This window comes from Xiphophorus couchianus, chromosome 1 (assembly GCF_001444195.1).
Source record: "Xiphophorus couchianus chromosome 1, X_couchianus-1.0, whole genome shotgun sequence".
Lineage (NCBI taxonomy): Eukaryota > Metazoa > Chordata > Actinopteri > Cyprinodontiformes > Poeciliidae > Xiphophorus > Xiphophorus couchianus.
The window spans coordinates 19,963,310-19,989,730 of NC_040228.1; the positions used below are offsets into that span (position 1 = coordinate 19,963,310).

Here is a 26,421-nt window from a genome sequence, read left to right on the forward strand (position 1 = left end):
CTGGAAGCATACCAAAAAATTAGCTTTTCACTTACCACTGAGCTCTATGTAGTGCCTCTGGCAGGGAGGAGAATCAGGCAGCTTGTAAGGACCGCCTGGGTATACAGGTAAAGCTGAGCTAAGGCTAGGCTAACAGATATTAAGGGTGTGAGAAGCTTCTTACCACAAGAGGGATCGATCAGCGATTGAAGTGTCATTAAGCGCATCATTCAAGCACGCATTAGTATGCGGCTATCAAACAGCGAGGTCTGAACCAGAAGGAAAACATGTCTACCAGGTGAGGGAGGGCCCTTTATATACAGACAGCGCCACAACCAATGGGCTCTTTGCACCTGCCGCGCTGACGTCACAACCGCATGCGCAAATGCGGCTCTCTTTTTTCCTACCATGACAGCTAGAAAAGACAAAGTCTTATTTCAGACGCAAATAAAACAATACTATGAACATTGCTGTCTTCCTAATATAACGGGCTTTAAGTTTTCATGGATTTCCAAACGGTCCTGAATTAAGATGAAGATGGTGGCTTGTAAGTATTCGTCGCTACCAGTTAAAGCTAACGCCACACAGCAAAGTTTACAGCCTTCACTTCACTCCGGGTCAACTTCTTCAGCCTAAAGAAGAAGGTAAAGGAGCCTCCTGTGTTATTTCCATGGAATCACTTCTGTATTCAGCCTGAAAGAGAGTTTATGGGAACGAGAGAGCAGACCAGAGCCAGACAGCCGAGCAACTGATCCGCCTGTACACACTGCTGTAAACACCGACCTGCTTCACTAGAAACATGCAAAACTAATAAAGCAAAGTAACACAGAGACCTTAAGGAACACGGTTATATTTTTCTAAAAGCAACAACTTTAAACCTGAACAGTCAGCTGAACTAGAACTCCGACACAAGAGCTGCTCTACTGTTAAGCTATGGGCTTGTTGTTCCTCAGGCTTCAGAAGCAAAAGGCCTGAACGGTAAAATCCCCAGTTACTTGGTCTCTGACACTAAAGACAATAAACACACGTAATATACTTGAAAACAATGTAAAAACATTGTCCGTTAGAATGGATGAAAAATGTTTAGATACTTAAATAGTACATTTTAACAAGAAAAATGTCTAGCATAAGCTAAAGCTATTGTTAGCCACAAAGTTTAAAGAAAGTAAAACTCACCTTCGTATCTGTGTATAACGAGGCGAACATCTTAAAACCTTTCCCCAGCTTACTGTCGGGGCTTCGGATCGATGTACATCATTAATTGTTACCTTGGACAAGCCCTGCAAATACCCAGTGTAAAGAGCCTTTTTCAATAGATCGGAAACAATTGAGCCGCTTTTCCCCGAACACGGAAGCTGAGGTGCAAAGAGCCCATTAAATTCAGGCACTTGTGTGGTGCGTTCAAAGCCCACAGGGCGTACTGCCACATAAATATCTGCAGCACACTGTCACACCTAAATAGAAAAACAAACAATGTTTTTCTATCCTCTGTTTCTGTGGTCTGTTTTCTCTCAGCTGTTTTTACTTTTTAAACTTGTCTGATCTGTTTCTGACATAGACTGGCCTCCCCAGGTCAGGTATTGTCAAAATAGTTTGGACACCGTGGGAGCAGGTGTGGAAAAACAAAACAGTTCTTGGTGGAATTTGTTGCTGCTAAAAAGCTGGATATAACACCAGATCTGGTCTAGTACTAGAAGAACGTTAATTTCCACATGCACAACACAAAATTAATGACTCAACTGAGGTAAATCTGCTTGGAACATTTGTGATTTAATCGCAAATTTAAAAAGACATAAAATCAAAAAAGAAAAAAAATCAAAATAATTTATTGTTATCACGTGTAACATTTGCTTTCAACTTCTCATGCATATACACCATTCCTTAGTTTTAACTTTATAAAACGATGTTAAAACCAGATCACGTGGGCTTCAAAGTAAATATTTAGACGCATATTAACTCAGTTCAGAATAATATAGCGACCCAGTGCATACATTTTGGAATAAAATGTTTTATGAACTGTACAACCAGCAAAGTGATTAAGTGACAAAAACAAAAGTCTGTAAGAAGAAAAACAAAGCATTACTTGATGTGAAGTTTTATGGCATCCCATGCAATAAGCAAAGATAAAAACTAAATCTTCTACAAATGATTGACAGTTTGATGCTATATTTAATATTTTCTTCATCAGCTATTGTGTAATTATGTGTAACAGTGTTGGATTGGCATAATCCAGTAATTTAGATTGTGATGTTTCTAAAGAAAGTCCATCAGCTCTCTTATGACTGTCTGACTGCCATCTGGATATTAGATTATACAACACCTACTATTTCCTGTTGACTAACACTGGAATTATGATATCACTGGAATGATAATAACATAACTGTTTAATAAAACATTTCTTGACCAATAAAGCAGACATTGCAACAATAAGAGAGTATGAGTTAGAGATGAACTCAACTCATAAAAGAACAGGAAGTTCTAAACATTAATAGAAGAAACTAGTCGTAAACAGTAGGCAGCTTCAACAGGAATGTCTCTGATGCTGATTTTGTTGGCATCCAAACGCAGCACTTTCAGCTTAGAGAAGTTTTTTCCATCAATCGTGTCACAGAAACTGCTCAGGGAAAACTCTGAAAGGGGAGAAAAATGTGGAAACCGGTTATAAACATGAACACATCAAAAGAACTGCCAAACCAACTGCAAGGAAATTGGAATCAGAATCAGAAATACTTAAAAAAAACACAACAACAAAAAACATGTTGCCTGAACCTCGTGGATTATGCCTGGCCTCCCGAACTGTGTTTGGGTTGCATTCCTGTATTCATGGCAAATTACGCAGGCGCATTAATAAAATTATCTCCATAATTCAGAATAGGTTAGTTTGACCCAGTCAGGTCCATACTGGTTTGGTTTAATTGCCGCTCATCATTATTCAGTGTGCTTGTTGAATGTAGCTTGTTTTGTGGATGTTGTCAGATCAAAAATGATAAAATACAGAAATGCAAGAAATGACCCTGTTGTTTATCAGCATGTAGAATCACTTTTTGATACCACTGCAATACATACTGCATATTCCAAAATACTACCATAATGACAGACACGTTTTAAAAGTAGTACAGTATATACAGTATATACATATATACTGTATATATATAACTCTTACATACTGCTGCTTTAAGCCTGTGATACATTCATGTTTATAGTTTTGTGGTTGTCAGCTATTGTTTCTCATTGTAAATCTGTCACTTCTATTTCTGGTGTTCTTTGATATCATTTGTCTTCATCTTTTGAGTCCTTCACATGTTATTCTTTGTTTTTGTTTGAGCACTATTTAGGCTTCTCTCCAGTCATTTTCTCTCTTTTGATTCCCTGTTTCTGTGGTCTGTTTTCTCTCAGCTGTTTTTACTTTTTAAACTTGTCTGATCTGTTTCTGATTCCAGTAACCACTTTCCTCCATATTAATCTTGATCTACTTCTGTGACTCTAAAATTTCTGACTTTGAGTTTTGTTATTGATCTCATATTTTTGCATTTATGCTGCTATGTTTGCATTTTGGTCTCTATACACACAGCTACTGACAACGCCCCTTTAGCTCTAGATCTGGTTTGGCGGAAAAACTCCCACAACCTTTGCTGACTCATTTCCAGCTCCGCAGCACGATGCATTATTAGATCTGAGTTTCAAGGAGAAACATTTTGACTGCAGCTCTGCTGCTCCTCCCCATTCCACCCCTTGCCCTGCGCCGTTTGTATTTAAGCCAAAGTTTCTAATGAATAGGCTGTCCCTGTTATATTTGAGGAGGAGGGTAGGGCTAGTGGGAATGGGCTAACTATCCTTGAAAAATAATATGTTGTGTTGTGTTTTTGTTGAATGGGTCCAAATGCAGCAGGCGGTAGTGTCAAATTTAATGAAAAAAAGTAAACAAATTTGCAAAAAAAATCACAGGGAGTAGGAACTGTTTGAGGAAGCATAATAGGTCACCTTTAAAGAATTGTCGCTGGTTAAAAAGTGACTACACATATTAATATAAATAAAATTAACACTCGTGTCATTAAAATTGTCAATAAAACTTTTGTTTCACTTTATTACTTTAAGATTTAAAGAAGTGTGCATACCTTTGATCTTATTTGCGTGCAGATACAGGTTTTCCAGGTTCCTACTAACAAGAGGGATCTTCTCCAGTTTGTTGAAGGACAGGTCAAGCTCAACGAGTGTGCTGGTATTGAAGACACTGGTGGGAAGTCCTTCATCAGTCAAACTGTTGTGACTCAAGCGGATAAATTGCAGATTAGGATACATGGTAAGAAAACCAGCTGGGACGCGCTTTATGTTGTTATGCTCCAGGTAGAGCTGTTGTAGTTCTTTGGGAAAGCTGTCAGGAATTTTCCTTAGCTTGTTTTTGCTCATGTCCAGTATCATAAGAGATTCTAGTCCCATTAACCCACCTTTTACCTCTTCTATGACATTTCCCTGAAGTTGAAGGATGGTGAGGTTGGGCATGGACTCAAATAATTTGGAGATGTTTGTGATTTTGTTGTAGGAAAGTCGCAGGTCGGTGAGGGATCTTGGTAAATTATGAGGCACATGGGTCAGTTCATTGTTATCCAGGTAGAGTCGATCCAGGCTTCCCAGCTTGACAAAGACACTGTCGCTGATTTTCTCCGAGCTGAGCTGGTTATGCGACAAAATCATCCACACCAGGTTGGTGGCGTTGTCGAACACTCCATCCTGAATGCCTGTGATTTGGTTACGCTGCAGGTAGACATACTTTATGTGTGATGGAACATAGGGAATGTGCTGCAGGTTGCGGCTGTGACAGTACATAGCTGTGGGGTAGGCTGTTGGACAATCACACTCCAGGGGGCAATCTACAGCCTCTGACTGCCAGCCTGCATTCTGCCTCCGGCCCCGCAATTGGGACAGCCACTGGAAGGGGCTGTACTGCTGGCTGATGTTCACATCCACCATTTCCATCAAGAGGATGAACACCAATGTCCGCATGATCACTTAAGGAAAGGTAAAGAATATTTTAAAGATAAATACACACAATTTATTCCAATGTTGCTGCAGTATACCTACCAGTTTCTTGCTGCCTCCTTGTTATCCACCTCTCTGGTATCCCAGTCTGAATGAGTGGAATATGTTGCCTGCCTAAAATAAATACCAGCAGCAACCCCCTCTGCAGCTGTGGCCCCAACCATTATGTTTCATTAGCACACATACCTTTTTTCCACTTTCATGTAACCTATATAACAACATATATCCTGCAGCAACGTAAATATTAGTGCCATCTGTGAGCTAGTTGCAACATCTGCTTTTTAACATCCTTGTTTTCCATCACAGTTTCACACCTTATCATTAGCCGAACCACTCAAAGTATGTCTTGCTATTTACTCTTGTGTCATAGAGGTTTTGAAGAGGTTGAGCCTCAGATATTGAATGTTTAATTAACCACAAAAGATGTGATAATCACAGTTATCATTTAAAATACAATCACTTTGTTTCTGCATGCTTTTGTATACTACAATTGGTATGTGTCAACAAAGTATGCTAAATTTTGCTGTTTGTCCAAGAACATCTCCATTACCTATTTCTTCAGAATGCTTCAAGGTCTGTTTTCAACAACTACAGTATTCAAGTCATAGAGAAGCTCAGCATATGCTTTTGCTGGCGCCTGGACATCAGAGAACCATTACAGTCCTGTAAACTGTAATTCAGAAAAATCCCCCCTACTTATATTCTCCTCTGGGGTAGGAAAATTGGTTGCAGAGTTCAAGTGATTATGTGAATTCTTTGTGTATTTCCTTTCCAGGCCACACTGAGGAAGCAAAGACGGCATGCTGATTTAAGAATCAGCTTTGTTATAAAGGTAATGGATCTTAATGAGCTCTAAATTACAACGAAAACAGAAAAATTCCCTCCATTAAAATTAAGCGATCAGAATACTATGTCGTGCCACTTTGTGTCATTATTTGTCCAACAACACTTGCCAATTGTATGCTTTGGCACATGCTAGCCTGTGGGCAGGAAATGTTCGAAGAAAAGCAATTGTTTTTCTCATTAATTTGGGAAATGTTATGAATCAAATTTCAAACACTTCAGGGCCCATCATTCTACACTAATGAAAACTTATTTACAAATAAACAAGAACATGTCAAACTACATATTCCAAAATATACACTTTTAAGATGTCTGTCATTATCTTGTGTATAGCTTTTAGTTAGCTTTTAGTTGGTAAGTTTTTGTCATTTGGTTTATTTATTTTCAATTATGTAAGTTTCGGTTAATATTCAGATAGTTTCCTTTTGTTTGTTGTTTTCGGCATTATAGTTCATTCTGAAGCCATATGCTCCACTTGTAACATGTTAATCAAAAATACATCGTTTTAAAATAAATAACCTAAAATGTTCAACTGTGTGTGTCGGCTGCTTGAGATCTGAAGAGAATGGATCCTTCATGTTATGGTCTGGCCACCCCTAGGCGGGTCGTAACACTTATTTTGAAAATTAATAAGGAAGCCTACAATATTTACCTACCTAAAATCATAAAAATGTGTATGTTCAAAGTGGGTTAACATTAGTTGACATCAAATTGCTTGGTACATTAAACTATGCATCAACAAACACGTTATTGCTATCCATTAGCTGCTGTTTTTAGTTACATAAATATAAATATAAATTGTCCTCTGGACCAATGAAACAAAACTAGAGCTTTTTTGGGAAAGCACATCATCTCTATGTTCACAGAAGCAAAAGTGAAGCATGCCAAGAATGGAACCCTGCTGTGAAATAGACGCTTGGTTTTGTTCTGAGTCAGCTTTGGCTGGCACAGGGTTTCTTGAATATGTGCATGATGAAAACTCAAGACTATCAAGGCATTCTGGAGAGGTGTTGGCTAGTGATTATGGGTCTTTTATCACCATAGTGATTAAAAAAGAACAGCTAAAAACACCCAAGAATTGTTAAGAGCAATAGCATTGGACTTTTTTGAACTGGATTCTAGCGACACTGATCTAAAACATATTGAGCATGTGGTAGGTGCTGAAACATGACATCTGGAGAAGGCACCGTTCAAACCTGAGACAACTGGAGCAGCTTACTCATGAAAAGTTGGTCAAAACATCCACTGACATGTGCAGGAGTCTCATTAATGTTTACAGAAATCATTTGCAGTGATTCCTTCAAAAGATTGCACAACAAAATATTAAGGGACCAGTATAATTTTCGTCCAGACCTGCCTGTTTCATTAGTTTTTTATTTGTTTGTTTGTTCATGATTCAGTTAAACCACAATTCAAAGGTAATGTCGGATTGTCATTGGCTAAATATCTGTAATGTTTTATTTATAAGATCCCCTTTTATCTTAAAATTAACAGATTCCATTTTAAAAGGTATTTTAAAAATTCCTTTAGTCTACATTAAACTCAATAGCATAGTTGCTGCATGTTTGTACATATATACGATCCCATAAAAGCCCAAAAGTCTTAGGCTGTTGAAACTCATTGGATCTGGCAATGTTTTCCCAATCTGCTGTTTTCCATCTTGGGGTCCGTATGTGATTTTGTTGCTCAGATTCCTGTTCTTAGCTGAGTGGCACGCATTATGGTTTTATGTGGCTTCAAGATCTTTGTCCTCACTAGTGCTGCTTAATAGATATTTTCTCCTTTCCAGACTTCTTTCTCTAAAAACATCCCAGTGTATAAAAATCCCCCCGCAACTTACAAAGTTATGCTCACGCTGTGTTAGCAAAGTAATTGTTTTCATCTTGCAACAATATTTTTCATAAATGGTCGGTACGAGAGTTTTCCCATCAGTCTTAACATCTTTGCACAAACTCATCAAATAGTTATGTGTTTGTGTTAGTTGTGTTTGCATGAAAAAATAAGGTGAGCAAAACACATTGGAACAGAAATCCTGGAATTAAACTCAAAATTAACATTAAGCGTAACTGGTCTAACTTGAACAAAAGTTATTTTAATGTCTCTGTCACTGAAAATTGATCACATAATTTGGAAATGGTAGTACTGGAGACAAGGCTTATTGCTGTCAGTCACAATTTCCTGTGGCATTGCTCGTTCTCTTTTATTGAGTAATATTCCAGTAATATTGAGTAATATTCCAGTTAGAACCCCCCACATATCTGTGCATAGTCTGAATGCTTCAACTAGACAACTACATCAAACATAGAACATGTCGATTACACCCATAAACATTGTGGCAAAGGAACTATGTCTGACTTGTACTTGGCAAGGCAGCCTTTGGCATCTGTTACTTCCTTTGCAACAGTGAATCCAAAGACCATGCCTATTAGGGTAACTGCACAACCTAGAAAAATACATGACACTAGGTTACCCACTACAGCTTTAAAGGCTATTCAGAACAAATCTTCTGAAACTGTTTTTGTTATTTGAGAAATATTTCCAGTTTGGTGGTCAAAACATGAATTAGGGATGATTACTTGAGATTTTTATTTTCTCTCCAGACTGCAGTACATTTTTCACATGTTTTAACAAAAAAGCCTCTACTCACCTTCACAAACTCTGCACAAGGCTCTTATAAATAACAAACAGAAATGCTCACATCACTCCTGTTTCAATGAAGAGGTTTCCTGGTCACGTTAAAATTTAGACTGTCTTTCAGGACCCTTTAGAATCAAGCTCCTTTCTTTGTTACTGAATTGTAAGAGCCACACACTAACTCAACTCCTTAAGGCATCAAACAAAAATTTACCCATCAGCCCAAAGACCAGGTGTAAAACTTGAGATTTTTTTTTTTTTAATTGTCTTGAGAATCTTGATTCATTCATTCAAAAAAAAAAAAAAGAAACAATGAGGACATCCTTATTTAATTGTGCTTTTCCTTAACATAAATATCATTTTTGTTTTGGCCATATTTAATTTATTATGCTTTAATGTGTATTCTCTCTTACTGAATTTATTTAAAAACCGGATTATGGACAAGTAAATTGTGATTTGACCAGTGACAAGTTCTACATAAATTTACTTTACCTACTTACTAAACGGTTTTACACTTACAAGCATAACTGAGCTTTGGGCCTCAGAAGTTCCAAAACACATAAAAAATTTTAAAAAAACTAAATACAAACAAGAATTTTGAAATAAGTTTTACACCAAATGTTTTTTGCCATCAGACGTTAATAATCTTGCTACAACAACAAAATCTGATTCGGTGTAACCAAACTCATCAATTAGTTCTAACTTGGATTCCTCAGTCCAGACTGCAGCTAAAACCTAACAGGAAAATAAGTTGAACCTAATGTCAGGAAGGGTTAGTGGATGCAATTTAATTAAAGTGGATGGCAGCATGACACGCAACATGATAACAGCTTTAAGTGCAATAAAAAGCTGGCACAGCAAAGTCCAATTTTATTTCTTTTTCCCACCCTTGGGAGCTTTGTCCAGTCCCTGGATATACTTGCGAGGAATCTGATAATGATCTGAAATTGAATTAACGAAAAGAAATCGTAACTCAGTTTGTTCCAATAAATATATTATTACCACAAAAAAAAAGGTTCTTACCAAGCAGCAGGTTTCCAACCTGATGAACCTGGTTACCTTGGATCTGGACCAGGACTCTGTCTTTAGCTCCAGGGAGGATCTGTAAGACAGAGCTGGCCTGGACTCTGTGCTGCAGAGCAGTGGCAACTACTGCAGGATCCAAACCATACACTTCCAAATTCTTTATTAGAGTCACCTACAGATGTAAATAAACAACAAATAAAAACAGAGAAACAGCCCAGATAATATTGAATTATTTGAAGGCATTTTGTTAATCATATAAAGGCTCTGAAAAGTTTGATGTTTTAACTAAAATGCTCCACAAAATAAAAATATCCACTAGTTTCGGATGGTTTTTCAGAGATACATGGGATGTCGGTTCAGGACACCAAACTGAGATGAAGTCATATTCAAAAATATACAGTAGCTATATTATTTGATATCTGTTATACCTTTAAAAAGTGTTTATGTATATATTCCGATATAACTCACACTCTAATCTGTGATTGAAATATTAAATATCTACATTGAGCTACAACTGTTCAGTTAGGAAAAGTTTTGTCACCTTCTTATTAGAACCTCGAGAAGCCACAGAGATGTCTATTGGCTCAATGTGGCCCTTCTTTACTGTTGCTGCTTGTCCAGGAAACACAACCTGATAACACTCTTGCATTCTTCCCAATGTCCTGTGAAGAAGAAGATGATTTTGAATAAAAACTACTGCGACAAGTATCATGTCCCTCTCCCACATTCTTGGTTTTCACATGAACAGAAAATCTAGTGGAAGGAATTTTTTTTTTTTTTTCTGAGCCATACACGGAGTCAGAAGCATCTTACCAACCCAAACAAGTATTTTAGTAGGAAAACACTTCTCTATTAAAAATCCTTTTTAAATTGGTGTTTCTGTACCAATCAACTAAACAACCACTGGAGTGTGCAGTTAAAAGCAGCTGGAAAAATTACAAAATGTAAATATGAAGCCACAAACAGGGTATGATGACATTCATTCATATTCTTTACTTCTTTTTTTTACCTGCTAAAAAGGTCATCCCATTTGAGACACTCTACCTCCTGGTATTCTGATTTCTCCAGTAAGCAGTCACACAGAGTCGGGTTTATAGTCACATAACTGGTGGGAAAAAAAGAGGAGCTCTGGTTAAACAACTGACTCGAAATAAGGAAAATGTGGCCTTGTTTCCTCTGGTGAATTGCTAATAGATTTAATTCAATTTCTTTTACTTGCAATTATAGACTTATTTTAGAACATCTTGAGAATCGCTTGCTTTCATAGCATGAAAAGAAGAACTTCTTTAGTGTGACTTTTTAGCCGTTTTACAGCATCACATGTTCTCAGTACTAAATTTACTTAGCAGTGAAGGTGGAAATTTTAACCACATTTCTAAAAAACAATAAAGGATGTCTTATTTTGAAACTTATTTTTGTTAAATCTGAAGATAGACCAAGATAAACAGATGTAAAACAATATTTACTCAAAATAAAACATTGCTACTAATGTTAATTTTTGTTTCCTAATTCTTGAGGCAATAATTGCTGTAGTTTGCAAATATCCACTTACTTTTTATTATTCTCATCCACCAGCTCATTCTTCTTCACATATTCAGTGATTATACTTCTGACATCAGCAGGAAACATTGTCATCCCTTTCCTAAACAAGCACACGTCAATCTTTTCATCAGAGTGAAAATGTCACAAATCTTCCAAAACATGATATAGTTTTTATTCTTGAAGCATGGTATCATGTTCCTGCTGGAACATCCCACTGTGTCCAGCCCCAACGCATGACGCTGCCACCACCATGCTCACAAATTAGTGCAATGCTTAAAGGTTTAAAAGCCTAATCTTGATTTCTTCAAACATTCCTTTTTGTCTTTAAGGCCAAATAGGTCCCTTCTGACCATAAAACACTTCTCCAGATGGCAATGAGTTCATGTGAACAGCAGTTGTGTTTAGGAGTCAATTTTGTGGCACTGACTATTTTCTCAATTCTACAATCTCTGAGACCATGCTGGTTTTAAACTTCCTTCAGGAAAGACAAATAGTGTTTCAGCAGCTTGGTGCTTCCCGGGTTGTTTGTGACTACTTGGGTCAGATGGGTGAAACATGGAGAATGACCTTAGACACATATCAACATGTGTTTGGTTAAAGTGGGCTAACATTAAGCTTCTTGGTCATGACTCCAACCATACTGAAGTCACAAATTAATTTGGCTTCTAGGTTCAAGTCCGTGGTGACAACATGCAAATATCTGACCAGACCTATTACACTTTGAGCTCAAATTATTTGCCTTAAATCTGGTTATTCCTAAAACATAAAATACTTTTTAAGAAAGTTAATATAAACGGGCAAAACTATTGGCATAAAGTATTTCAAAGGCCTTTGAAAACTCTGCTTCATCTGCTTTAGTGCATGTTCTAAGAATAACAAAAAAAGTACATTTGTCAAATGTCTTTGTATACAGCTTTATATTTTCTTGAAAATGTAAATAAAAAAATATATGGTGTCACACTAAAAGAAAAGCAAAATAAAATGGATGATCTTGGGGTGTGCAGAAGACTAATATTTATTTGACTCTCACCTAGGGAATATTAACTTATCCCTTCACAAGAGAGATGAGAGGGTAAGGTCAGTTTAAGCAAACCCCGGACACTTTCCTGCTGCGGTGCTGCAGTATCTCCTCAAAGTAAACACCGGCTCCAGCTCTTGCTGTGACGGCCACCTGCTGCCTGAACCATGCAAACATAAGCCTGCGTGAGGAGCCGTGGGCGAGAAAACTTCAAAGTGGACACACACACACCTCTTATTTGCATCCAAAAACAGTGGCTCCAACCGAGCAGACACAGAGTACAGAGTAGTGATCTCTGGAGGGTGATACGGGGCTTCTCCTTCTCCACTCAGCACCGCCGTTTCTTCAACACCTGCCTCCTCTGGAACGCTAAAGGACCGCAGTCTGAAAAATGTTTTAGTAATTCAAAGAGAGACGAGCAGAGGTAAATGTGTGAAGCTTGCAGAAATGAAATTAAACCAAAAACAAAAAGGAGATTAAGCAGGGTTTAACTCACTGTTGATTTTTCCAGTCCACCTCCACAATGCTCTCCACACCCTTGGTGAGTTCTTTCACTTGAACAAGATTATGCTGCTGTTGCATGACTTGTAGAAACTTGGACAGCTGTTGAGAAGGTGCAAATTATGCATGACGATGAGAGTGTAATATAGCTATGGCTTGGTCCTATTCTGGGGATATTTTGTACCTTTTTATAACTGGATTTCTTGATATCCAGTTGCTTTCCGCTAGGGCTGGAAAAAAAAAGAGGATGCTCTCAGGAGTACTAACTTCAATTTGTTTTCAGCAGGTTTGAACAGATTGGTGAAGACCTTACCAGCAGGTGAACATGTGGTTCCGGAGAAATGTGCTAGTCAGCAGAGGGAGCTCTGACTTCTTAACCTTGCTCTTCAGAGCATGCAGGAAGCACTGCAGCAGCAGGGCGTCCATTTCCTCTGTAAAATCAGGCTATAAAACTTTTTCTGTCTCATGTTATTTTTCTAACATCAAAAATAAAATCTTCATCTACAGGTGAAGCTTTTAACATATCAAAAATGGGACATTTTTAACCATTCGTAGACAAAATGTATTTATTTATACTTGCTACCATGAGGAGTTTTCTGCTTGTCCTGGTTCTCCTCGCCTTTTTCATTGCTACTTTCCACCTTGTCTTCCTCCGTCTCAGTGAGGTTCAGCTCCTCAAAACCACAACAGGCTTGATCTGTAACGGTTTCACCAGAGCTCTGCTGCTCCTCTGCACACGTTCCAAAATCATCATCGTCATCTCTACCTTCTTCTTCCTCATTAATTTCACATTTCTCTCTGTTTGTATCTTCTATTTCCCCATCCTCATCTGGTAAAGAGGGAGGATTTGATTTATCTCCAAACGCCCTGTAAAATAAAATAAAAATTTTGAAATGTATCCATCTACGAGGATGTATTTGCATTTAGTGACACTAAATAAAGTCCCTACAAATGTGGGTATTAATAAATAAAAAAGAGCAACAATATCACTGTGACTTGCAAGGAAGTGAAATAAAGCTTACTGAAATAAAAAACAAAAATCAACACCAAATAGTAAACGCCTGAGTGGTGTATCTCTTATGCAAAAGTTTTAAGTCCCTCACCAGAGGTAATCCATGTACGTGTGAAGAACGTACACTCCTCTCCCTTTCATACCCGAGCTTTGCATCTCCGTGGTTGATGTTGCAGCTTTGCCAACAGCAACAGGAGCCCTGCCAAGAAGCACGTAGAGCACAGTTATCCTTATATCTTTGAGGGTGGTGAAAGAAAGCATCTGCAGTTTTTTAATCTGTGCCACACCTATTATTCACAATCAAAACAGCACAGCAGGACCCTTGTTTTACATCTGGAAGCCCGCATGAAGGCCTCACCACACCTGGCAGCATGAGATCTTTGGAGAAGCACATCATTTCATTACAACCGAGACAAGCAGAGACACAATATAAATCATGCTGAAAAGGGAAACTTACCGGCCCCTCCAATCAACTTCTGAAGCACAGGAGCCCATGTTCTGAATACTGGTAGGAGAGAAGGGTGTCGCCACAGAACATACACTGAAAGATAAGAAAAATCAACATTCTGAGCACATTTATCATGCTTCATTTTCTGTTTACATTATGCCTTATTTATTTTTTAGTACCTGTAGGATAAAGTCGTTTCTCCAGTTCAAAGAAGATAGGGGTTTTATGAAGAACATAAAGAGTCACAGCTTCTCCTTTGTGTGCATAAATCCTCACAACATTAATTTCTTCTTTGTTGGGGACGAGCTCAGACAGATCATCAGCAGAAAGGGATGGAAATGCAACTGAAAGGTCAGCTTTCAACTTTCTCCTACATGAAGTTAGGAGGAAGATTTTACTGACTTAATTTCATTTTCTTAATCGTATTACATTGCTTTTAATCAACTCTGCTAAAAACAAAAATAATTTCAACGATTGAAGACTGTACTAGAACCTAGAGAATAACACTTAAAAGTGTTAAAACTAATAACGGACAAAACGCAGACATAAAAAAAACTAGAAGTTTGGAAAAACACATTTCCTTAGTAGACACGTCAATTAATAATTTTAAAGAAATTGTGGGGTTTATTTTAAACACGTTGCTCTAAGAAATATCGCGTTTGTGGTGACAGCAGCACTTACTAACCTGTCTGATCCTTTGAGTACAGTGTTGGATTTGACACGAAACGGTTTGGCAAACATCGTTTTGCAAATGAAATCTTTACAGAGACTACTGTACCGCGTCCACCATGAAACCTCTGTGGTTTAATGCGTCAACAAACATTCATCACAGATGCATATTTCTCCCACAGCAACATGTTTCCACTGCTTCTAAATAGCTTTGCACCGATCAAGTGTTTCTCGGTCCGACGCTTATTTGTTTCCGTCTTGAACATCTACCGCGACTTTAGAGAGGAACATGAGTTCCGCGCAATCAGACGCTTCTTACTTTTTCTGTTACAGGGAGAGGTGAGTAAAGTACCCAAAAACTTGTATTCTTCTGCACTGCACTACTTCAACATATTTGTACCCAACAAAGTAAAAAATAGCAAAACAGCCATCCAAGAAATTACTCAATTAGAATAAAAAGGTGTTTGAGTGCCTGATCAAAACATCTGATTTAAATAAACCTGGTGTCATCAGATAGATAAAATATAAAAGTATGTACAAATTGTGCTATTTTAAATACCAAACTAATGATAAAAAATTCAAATAGCAACAGATTCACACAGAAAAAACATCTTCCAAATAATCCTTACAATTATATATTGTAATACATGATCACAGCATTTATTCATATTTATACAACTGTTCACTCTGAACACACCATTGTCATGCTCAAACGTAGTAATGGTGATATTATGTTGTGAGGATTATTTTCTTTTAAGTTGGTCCATCAGTGGTCATGAAATGACATTCATTTTTTACTCACAGAGCGTTTCTTTATTTTTACCTCACCCACTTCAGTTATTTGCACTCTGTGTAAACACATGATGACGGACAAAGTGTCTCGAAGCTCGATATACTTGCTGTAAACAGAAAGAACAACCATCCTGCTTTTAGCCCGCCTGCCTTTTGTCACATGTTCACAACAATTCGCAGAAAGTATCAAGCTGTGATTTTCAACGAAAGTGAACAAATGTCTCATATGTTTCCAACTACTGAGTTTACTGGTCTTACAGTTGGTGGAGAGACAGGAAGAAATTAGATTTAAATCTAAATCAGAGGTGCTGAAGTGGATTCGTCATTAATCTCAGACATAAATAATTGCTGAATTTTTCTTTCCGTTTTTGGTCGCATGTATTCCTATTATTTTCTGGCATTTAAGTGTTTAGACTCAACAGACAGATTTTTCAGTGTCTTATTTCTATGCAAGTATATTCATTATTTACAAATAGGACCCTGGCCATTCATGCTTAGCTGTTTGGAGAGGCAGTTTATTACGTGAACGATTTCAACTACACAGAAAAGGAGAGATGCCAGTTTCTGTGCAGAGTATCATGCATGTGGCCATTGGTGACTGAAAATACATAAAATGTAAACGGTACTTTTGTTTACATTTGTGGTGATACTTTCTATAGTAAGAGAAAAAATAGAAAAGAAATATAATTTGTCTGATTACATGACCTTTTTTGTTACCACAATTGGCTGGATTTAGATTTAGGAAGCAGAAAAACAACATATGGTTTTGATTTGCCTGTTTGTGAGGTACAGCACATTGTTTTTCACAAGCGATCTCAACAGGCTGAGTTTGACTTAAGGAGGACAGACATGTGAGCTGCTAAGCACTCATGTCAGAAATATCCAAAGATCTTCATATATAACATAACTTGCAGCACAAACAACTCATTTGGTCTCATGTGGGATTAGACAATTAAATGCTTCATTTGTCTAGCATTCCCTTTTTACAATGTCTGTAAAGTAACAATATAATATAATTTATCAGATGAACTTTTAGTAGGAGAGACAAATAAGCTAAATATGTACATTTGTTTTATGGCTCTAGATTTAGGCTCACAACCGTCTCCCCTGAGGCACTTTGTGCAGTAGTAGGCAGCACTGCCCCTAGTCACTGGTCCTGTTTGGGGTGTCCTTGGTCAGGATATCAAGGGAATATATGAGGATAAATCTCATTTCATCACTCAGAGATGTGATTCTGTTCACATCGTTGGACCATGGCCATTGATGTGCATGGGAGTAGTTCACAGACAAGGGTTAAGCAGATGGGATGCAATTGAACTCCTCTGACCCCATAGTTCTTAGTCAAAATAAAGGCTGGACTGCTCCCTTTAGCTTAGAGGGCAGTTTTTGCCTAAAGTGAAAGAGATTAAGTAGAGGTAGACAATGTGGCTGGAAAACGTTTCATATCAGTCAATATCAATTATTGATTAGTTTTCTGTTTTAAATATCTGAAATACTACTAAAATGATGGCGTGACCCTTCCTGTTTTATTGACAGTTTCACTCCGCAATGCTATTTATTTGTTAGCAGTTATGAGACATGGTGGCAAAGCCTTGAACTGCTGCTGTGCAAGTTACTCACCAGGTACAGTAAGTAACTGTTGAGCAACCACAAGTTACTCAGCAAATTGTTTCTAGGTAACCGAAGAGTGAGTGACCACCAGTCTTACTTAGCTGGCTGTAAGGGGCTGAGTGACTGAAGTATTTTCTCTGCACATCCCCCAGAATGCTGTGCGGTTCTGGCTTGATTCCAGGGAAATTATTGAATATGTTACCAGACACATTATCTATTGATATTGATGATGTATTTATTGCGATAGGTATTGTTTTATTGTTGAGCCCTAAATTAAAATATTTGGGTGTTTTTCTTGATGCCCGAGTCCATCTAGATTCTGACTCTTGACTATTGTGACAATACAGATCAGTATTCACAGACCCCAAGATGGATTTTTCTGTCGAACATAGCTCCAAAATATACATGGAAAATCAGCTGCCCATTGTGCATATTACGGTATAGTGTTTGAACAAAGATGGGGCCACATGTATTTCCAGGACTTAGCTATCTGTTGTTCCCTAAACTTTGTCAGTGCAATGTTTATGGGTGTAATCAACATGTTCTATGTTTGATGTAGGTGTCTAGTTGAAGCATTCAGACTGTGCACAAATATGTGGGGGGTTCAACTGGAATATTTGTCATGTTCTGTGTTTTTCTGTGTATTTATTTAGAGTTTTCTGTGTCCCTGAGTCTTCATGTTGTCCTGTCCTCCCTTTGATTACTCCCAGGTGTTTCTCATTCCCTGATTATCCCCCTGTGTATTTAGTGTCCCCTGTGTGTCTGTGTCTTTGTCGGGTCCTTGTCTAATGTGCGCTCAGTCCTTCGTGTGTCCCGTCATAATCAGTTGCTACCGGCGTTGAGCCCTGGTTTCCACTTAGTCGTGCTGCCTGTGTTATTGGACTTGTTTTGGACTGTTTTTGACGTTTCCTTTATCATTAAAACAACCATTATTCATCTCACCTGGGTCATCTGCGTCTGCCTCACCACCTCACACCACACCGTTACATGACAATATTACTCAATAAAAGCTTCACAAAATGAGCTCTATATTATTACTGCTATAAAGAAGAGATATACTTAAAACTGTTTGTTTCCTTCTGCTTGGCTTGACAGTGAGCAACTGTTACTGAATTATTTTAGTCATGGCAATGAGATAGGTGATGTGTTCTTGGGCTTTGACATTTAATATTTTTGAAGAAGAAAAATGAAAACACGTAATTAGTTTCTAAGGCTTTTACTAGCAAATATATAAAACTTATTGAAAGGGTTAATATTTCCAGTGTTGGATGTTCAGTTTTATAACCACTATTAACTCTGGCTTGTTAAATATCCTCCCGAGAGCAAAAGTTTGATGAGGATCCATTCTTGTCTTATTGGTGCCTGGAACTCATCACAAATAGTTGGTCGCCAGATTCCCCACCAGCTATTTGAGACATAACCACAGCCTCCTATTGGGGTTTTATTGACACAGATAAAAAACTCCTGTGTTCTGATCTTTAATGTGCCTCATCACTTATTTAGTGTGGCACAGTTAACTATGGATAAACACCAGACAGTTCCTCTTAGAGAACATTTTGATCTCACCTTTTATTAATTTCAACAGGGCTCTTGGGATAATTTATAAGAAAGTCCACTCCATTGGATGAAAAGCAAGACTACACATCATTTCAGGTTCCTCCAAGATCTCTTTCAGAAATTATGATTTCCAGTTGGAAGGATGATTAATCAGAGAAAATGACTTCATACATGTCCATCTATTAAAGCTGCAGTACGTAACTTTTATGAAGAATATGTTTTTTACATATTTGTTAAAACTGTTACCATGTTATGACAATATGTAACGAGACAGATAATCTGTAAAAAGATGGAGCTCCTGAGCAGCTATTGCTGTCTGAAGAAATGCACCTTTCCTGATGAAAAATAACAAATAGGAGCCAGGAGGATCCTGAGACTCAATGTGCTCATGGCGAATAAACAACTTACCACTACAGAAAAACTGTTTATTTGCAGTCATTGGTGGATATGCTGACTAGCCTGAGCATTCACAACAGGATCTGCTAACGGGGAAAAAGGGAATGAGCAATGCCACAGGAAATTGTGAAATAAGCCTTGTCTCCAGTACTACCATTTCCAAATTATGTGATCAATTTTCAGAGACAGAGACATTAAAATAACTCTCATACCAACCGTTTATGAAAAACATTGTTGCAAGGTGAAAACAATTACTTGGCTAACGCAGTGTGAGCAAAACTTTGTAAGTTGTTTTTTTTTTGTTTTGTTTTTTGTTAAATCTTTCACTATGGTATTTTGACAGTACTTAATAGAAAATTTTCCACATCACAATCTTTTATGCTCATCCTTGGGGAAAAATGTTTCATGAGTAAAGACAAAAACATAAAAACTTTTTTTTTGCCACCCAAGTTTTAAAGTTGAGAGAAAAAGAAAATTTGATCAGTCGTAGAAAATGGGTCTTCAAAAAAGTATTTTCCCCCTTGCCTTTCAGGGCTTTTGTTTCGTAGTTTCAAGAACAAAAAATATATTTATTATTTTTTTCTTCTCACTTCACTATTATTCACTGTGTTACAATAATAGCATCAATGCATGTTTAGTAAATATTTTCTTTAAACTGTTTTTCCCACTTAAAGTTCTGTGCTTCCTGTGTAGATAGATTGTCAAGAGCGATCACTTTATTAAGAAAAATATGGTGGTTGGTTCTGTTTAAAATGTAATTATTTGTAATACAAAAAAATCAAAGAAAAAAAACACATAATTTCAGTTTGGACCTAATGTTTGTCAAGTCCGGTCTTCATGTTTGTTTGCTCGGGTTCTGGAAACCAACTGCAGGAAATTAAATCAGCATGTTTAGAGTCCAAGACCAAACATTGTAGAAATGTGAAAGCATGGGTAGTATGCAGGTTTAGCCATTATCCGGTTTTTAAATAAAGGGGGAAAGTGAATTAAAGACTAATAAAATATTTTATGGCTTGATACAAGGCTTTGTGCCCATTGAGAAAAAAAAGCCATAATCAGAAAATGGTCTCTGTTATAGTTCATCTGTTCCGTGACGCCTACAAAGTGTGTCTATTAAGTCTCTTTCCAGATTAGCGTTGAACTGTTACATAAGGTAAAATTACAGTGAAACCTTTCAACTCTTGATAACTATTGCTTTACAGCAGTGCTTCTCAATTCCAGTCCCCTGCATGTTTTAGGTGTTTCCCTGCTGCCACACACCTGGATTGAATCTATGAGTGATTAACAGGCTTCTGCAGTACTCGATGGCTGTAGAACAGGTAATGCAATCATTTGGATCAGCTGTTCACAACATGGAGGCCTGAGGACTGGAATTGAGAAGCACTGCTTTACAGTAAAAATACACTTTCCTGATGCAATCTAAGAACTCCCTCATGAACTTGGACTGGGTGCACACGTACAGGTGCATGTTGATAGCAGCGTTGCTCAAGCACAGCATGGTGCCGATATCTGCCGTGATCTTTACCGATAGTTTGTAATCATCGCAATCCCACGTGTACATGTCAGTGGTGCAGAGGATGATTTGAGTTGTAGTGCGGGTGATGGACAGCATCACAAAACTCATGGATACAGTCACCAAAAGAAGCACAGATTTTCTCCTCCAGGATCGAAGAAGAGGTCTGACTTTCCTGGAAGTTTCATCTGCAGAGATGTGAACTCTGCTACTGAGAGAAATGAGATGCAGGGTCAGCCCATTCAGACTCAAGATTATGACAAAGGGGAGAATGTAAGCCTGCAGTGTTTTCAGCCAAACCAGGGTATGGATAAACTGAGTTGGGGCCTCTTGTTTGTAGACGCATGATGTGTGGTTGTTTTCCTGGATCGAATCGTTGGACCAAAAGTAAGGAACGGCAGAAAGCTGGTTGACGTCAAAAGTTGTGATGACACAGAACACCTCTGGGTGCAAATTTTAGTTTTTTATTTTCCAAGTGTGGATGCTGATGAAACGCACTGCTGTGGACAGAACCACCAGCCACGTCGAAGCGTTGTAGGCTCCATAAGTAAAAACATCCCTCAGGCTGCACCATGGCTCAAAACTCCAAAACGGTGGTACTTCAGACAAAGCTCAAGAACCACAATGAAGACCAGGACAAGGTTGTCCGCCACTGAGATTGCCATTAGATAGTATGAGCTGGACATGGAGAGCATGTAGCTTCTCTTCCAGATGACCAGGAAGGTGATGGTGTTGGCTGAGGAAAATAACTAGATTAGTGGAAACATAGCTGACATTTCCCTGACCGGATCGTATAAGTCAAATAGCAATTATGCATGTTGGAGTGAAATCAGTCAGCAGCTCTTGATATTTATTCACATGGGATCCCGACTGTTGCCAGAGCAGGATAAAAGAGCTCTTGCAGTGTCACCATCCAATGGTTGTGTGAGTTCATGTCTTCTCACCCCACAGAAGCTGCAGTATATGGAAGCTGGAGGATCAGTATTTATTTATGCCTCAGGCAGCAGACAGTCACTCCCACCTCACCTCATTATAAAAATCATAACAGTGAGTAAACAATCTGTACTTTTGTGAGGCTCTGATGACCAAACTGTCCTGCAACAGCAATAAGGAAATCCTCAAGTCATTTATTTAAAGAAATAAGTGACAAAGTTTTGCAACACAAATTATTGTTTACCAAATATTGTGTGGCTACATAATACAAAACTGTTTTAGATATAAAAGTTTAATATTCACTCAAATAGATTTGAGAAGATGCTAATTTTAAAGAGTTGCTGGATTATTAAACTCTTTACCTGACAGTTCCTTACAGATATATTTATAAACCATGAACAGTTTAACATATTGTTAGTTCAGTGACTGTGCTCGTGCATCAACAACATAGACTTCATTTCATCAATGGTCCAGCTCATTGAGTTTGCATCACCAGAAAGGCTCCAGGAGACAGAGGTACCTTGATTGGATTAGCCCGTACTTTCTCCAGACCTTAATCCCATAAAAACTCTCTAGGATCAGTTGAGTCGCCAACCAGCACCTCATAACTCTGTACCCCACAACCTCAATGACCTAAAGGCGGCTCTTCTGGAAAAGTGGGATGCCAAGCCTCAGTCTTCTTGTGAACAGCAGGAGACGTCAATCTGTAATTGATGCTCAAAGCAACATGACACGTTATTGAGACGCTGGCATTTTTAGTCATGGCATATCCTCCACTGTTGTTGGCTTTTGTTTTCGAGGACAGTCTGTGAAAACGTTCAATATCCAGAGTGCTGCCATAAATTATGTCTATCTGTTAACATGAAAGTCTAAGAGCATTTTCTGCCCTATGTTTAAAATAACACAAACCATATTATGTTCATCCATTAGTTGGTTTTAAACATCATAAGAATATAATTTAATTTACAATTTAAAGTAATACTCGCCAAAGATCCCTCCAAAATAAATTGAAAATAAAATAAATGAGCACTTCCCAGGTTCAATAATCAATCATCAGAAGATGCCTACATATCTGTCTGAGTTGGTAAAACAGAAAAATGGTGGAATGTAAGGAATAGGAAAACCTCTTCAAACGCACCAACCTTCATGTCCGAGAAGATGCTTCGCTGCTGTCAATACTTGTCTAAATGATCTACTCTCTGCTAAGAGAGAAGACTCATCTGGAAATAGATTTCATGTCTGGCTGAATCATCCTGGCCATCTAATAATTCACACCCTGTGTTATCTTTCGTGGCTGCTCACAGCAGTCTGGTTCAACTTAGTACAGCAAGAGTTCCTTCTCTCTGCAGCAGCTCAATAGAGAGACATCCCAGTTTACTGATGCTTTGCCAACAGCATCATGCACAAAAAACACTGGGTGGTCCAAAGATTGCATATGCTATCAAGAGAAAGATGATGATTATTTTTATTAAGGATGACCCTATGTGTAATGTCAGAGTGCATGGCGCAACCTTGTGGTAGCTTGTATCATCTCATCAGTCTTACCTCAAACACACCACCAGTCTTTCTTCAGCTTTTTAGATTAAGTTTTACAAAGACTTTAATTTCTATAAGTTATCTTGTATATTTACAATGAAATATGTCTAAATATATATAATAAATGTAGTGTCTAGTCACATTAAAATCACAAACTAATGTCTTCCTTTTATATGACAGACACAAGGAAGCACCTAATTGTACAGCAAAGTTCTTTCAAAATTTCTTACAGGTTAACATAGGAAAAGTGTGCCACGTATTTGTATTCATCCTCCCCTTAAACAGTACTTTGTATAATCACTTTTATCTGTAGGACCACAAGTATTTAGCTGTTCTTATCCAAATTTAAAATAAACTGAAGGTTAAATAAAAAGTCCTCTCATAGAGTCCTCCCTTAAGAGTGCTTCAGCCAGCTGCTAAGAATTACCCTGAGCGAGGAGATGACAGAAATTCCTTTCTGGAAACTGTGATTGGCTGATACACAAAACAAAATAACGTGCAAACAAAAACAAAAAAACACAACCCCCTAGATAATTGATAGAAATTTGATAATGTAGACTGGATTAAGAAAAGTATCATGATGGTGAAACATTGCAAAATCAGGTTAATTGGCACTGTTGAGAATAAATAATACTGTGTTTTCCTTTTATCTTTGTTAGCTAGTTGCTAAGCTAAACCTAAAGGAAATGACATGTTAGGAAATGCAAATAAGAGGTAGGGGTAAGGGAGGACACACTAGGGAACTTAGATGGAGGCTAACAAAGGAGATCACAAACCCATCTGGGGTGCCATTTTGTCTGTTAGCTCTTAAAGGTAGCAGGTCATAATGGACCAGCTGTATTTTGGTATTAATAAATGGAATTCATGAATTCAACTCATTGACTCTTCTTTAACCTCATACATCAAGAACTCAGCATGGAGAACAGATGATTCTCTACAGCACACATAATCAACTTGTTTGATCACACCTTAGTTACATCTTTATCTGCCTTTCTTTTCTTTTTCTTACATATACATTGTTATTATGATTTCTCATGGCTTCTTGTCAAATTTAATCCCGTTACGTTTTGTGTTTCCAGTGAAGCAAAATGTGAAGAAATTCTAGGCATGTGAATTCTTTTTTAAGGCAGTGTAACTGCATTTATAGTGCTTTCTCTTAACATAATACGATACTGTTTTATCTCCAAGAATGCTCATAACAAACTAACCAAAGAATTGGGGCAAATTAGAGGACAAGGAAATAAAGAACAGAAAGAAGGCATTATCACTCCATTGTACATAGTAACATCCTTATCTGTGAGTATTTATTTTTCCCACAATGTAATAAAATGGTTTCCTGCTGGCACACAGAAAGTATCTTTGAGACTTGTCATAACACAGCGGGACACAGAGATGAGAAGGTTTCTCTCTTGGTTTCTCACAGTTTTGGTGGTAACTCATGTTACAACTGCAGCCACGCCAGTTGCAGCCACGCCAGTTTTTCATTACCACCATGTCCCCCTGGATGAATGCTCAAATTTATATTCCAGCAGGCTGTCTTCATTACAAACCCATGAAAATCGCAAAACAGAAACTGCAGGGAGCAAGATTTTTAAAGAATTTTGTATTACAAAATGATATCTTGTAATACAAAATAACAATGGAAGTAGGGAATGTTATATACCACTACAACACTTTAGACTAAACCTCATAGAGTCGCATTTAATAATCACTGAAAAGAAATGGCTCAAATAAAAACACATATTATAAGCACTGTAAGTGTAACCAGACCAGTCTGTGTCGCCATCTGTTGGCTATTAGATAAATCAGCATGAGTGTTTCACTGTGTAACTGAATCCCAACCAGCAGGTTTGCAGTAAAAATGCCTATCCAAATCATAAAGGTCTGGGTGCATGTCAGAGGAATTACTCTAGCTTTTAAAACCATTATTTTTTAGGCAGGGGAAAGCATACTTAATCCAATTTAGAGATGTAACTTTTGGTACATTTTCTGTATTAAGATCCGTTTGTTGATGTAATGGACACATTTACTTTATTACTTGAATAGACAGCAACCAGGTGGGGGCAGGGCTACTCTTGGTCCTCTGCCGGGGATGGGTTGTACAGGGGCTCATAATTCACTCCGAGTGAAGCGCCCTCTGCTTGTGTTTTTGACAGGTGGTGGTAGCAGTGTTCTGGTGGGGTTGTGTCCCTTGGCTTTGTGGTGATTGTGGGGTGACGGTCATTGGCTGGAACTGGGATCTTCTTTTAGGCTGTGGTGAAGGGTGAGGTGTGACTTGTGCAACACCACCGAACCCCTTGGTGGTGGTGTCACCTTGACAAAAAGACAGGCAGGCAATAAGACCCACTACATTGTTTGCCTTTACTGTCAAGACTGGACTTGTCAAAAAAGAGAGTGAGGCTGAGGTCATGTGACACAAAAGATGGAATTTATTTCTGTTTTCGGTTAAGATTTCCAAACTTATTTCTGTGTGTTAAGTCCAAGAACAATGAGAGGTGTCATTTTTGGGGGAGACATTTCTCTTGATTTATCACTTTCTTGAAAGTTAGAAGTTTACATTTTTCCATGTAAAATGTAACCTTTAGGATCCCTGTTAACAATCTGGAAAGGGTTTGTAAACATCTGGTAATTCATAACATTGTAGTTAAACGTAGGATGTGTTTTAAGGTTACATTTATGAAAATTTTTTGGCACCCCCAGAAAATTTCTGAAAGGGTTGCCAGACCAGGGCAGTAAAAATTTCAGTGTCACAACTTGAATCTCATGAGAAATCTAAAGATTATGGTGATGGCATAAAGTTTGTCCAACTTCAGAGATTTGGAACTTATCTCCAAAAAGTCCATGTCAAAATACCCAAGATCTGACCAGCAATTAGCTATAATATTAATAAAGATTTTATTATTATTATTATTATTATTGTAATGTAATGCTGTGGCGCTGTGGGAGACGGCTGCCTCTACAGTAGCTCTACAGTTTTTAGTTTTTAGCTTTTTTTTTAAACTTCTTAAGTTGCTGTGTGTGCTCTTTATTTATCCCATGGATAATTTCAAACTAAATACGCAACCAGGAGACTTTTTTTTCACTTATTCAAGAGAGGAACTGCTGGACTGTAGAACAATGGGACAAGCCGGCTTAAAATTTGCCTGAAAACCACTTTCTTAAACCAAGAGGAATAAATTCATTGACAAACAAGGTTGAATTAATTTCATTCCTTTCATTAAAAACCTTCAACTTGTTGAGCGTCTTCATATTCTCTTATCCTTCTGTGCCGACAGTGTTTTCAGCTCCAGCCAGTCACTGATCCCACAGACAAGCTACAACATGTCATCATTCTGAGAGGATTTCACTGCTAAAAGGGATTACACCATTTGACT

General features: G+C 37.9%; 2 protein-coding genes across 3 annotated transcripts; both read right to left on the reverse strand.

Moving 5' to 3' along the window:
• Positions 1-1,728: 1,728 nt before the first annotated feature.
• Positions 1,729-8,283, reverse strand: LOC114148127 (fibromodulin). The gene is given in 3 exon segments (XM_075410494.1): positions 1,729-2,609; positions 4,095-4,985; positions 5,059-8,283. Coding segments are annotated over 3 exon segments (1,185 nt in total). The 5' UTR covers positions 5,201-8,283; the 3' UTR covers positions 1,729-2,457.
• Positions 8,284-8,755: 472 nt separating this feature from the next.
• Positions 8,756-14,967, reverse strand: eif2d (eukaryotic translation initiation factor 2D). Of its 2 annotated transcripts, none has more exons than XM_028023112.1 (15): positions 14,726-14,967; positions 14,220-14,410; positions 14,050-14,133; positions 13,880-13,970; positions 13,684-13,791; positions 13,164-13,447; positions 12,894-13,011; positions 12,765-12,810; positions 12,576-12,682; positions 12,311-12,463; positions 11,072-11,161; positions 10,529-10,624; positions 10,061-10,181; positions 9,517-9,691; positions 8,756-9,434 (listed from the first exon to the last, which is right to left on the reverse strand). In XM_028023112.1, exons 1-15 carry the CDS (start codon positions 14,779-14,781, stop codon positions 9,364-9,366), a joined length of 1,791 nt encoding a protein of 596 aa, XP_027878913.1. In that variant the 5' UTR covers positions 14,782-14,967; the 3' UTR covers positions 8,756-9,363. The 2 variants fall into 2 exon arrangements, with proteins under 2 accessions (XP_027878913.1, XP_027878902.1); XM_028023101.1 differs by having other exon boundaries at positions 13,161-13,447.
• Between the last annotated feature and the right edge of the window lie 11,454 nt (positions 14,968-26,421).

Coding starts and splice junctions, on each gene's coding strand:
- eif2d (XM_028023101.1), bottom strand. CDS start 14,781: ATGTTTGCCAAACCGTTTCGTGTCAAATCCAACACTGTACTCAAAGGA. Junction 14,411..14,725: donor GTACTCAAAGGATCAGACAG/GTTAGTAAGTGC, acceptor AACTTCATGTAG/GAGAAAGTTGAAAGCTGACC. Junction 13,012..13,160: donor GCAGAAAACTCCTCATGGTA/GCAAGTATAAAT, acceptor CTGATTTTACAG/AGGAAATGGACGCCCTGCTG.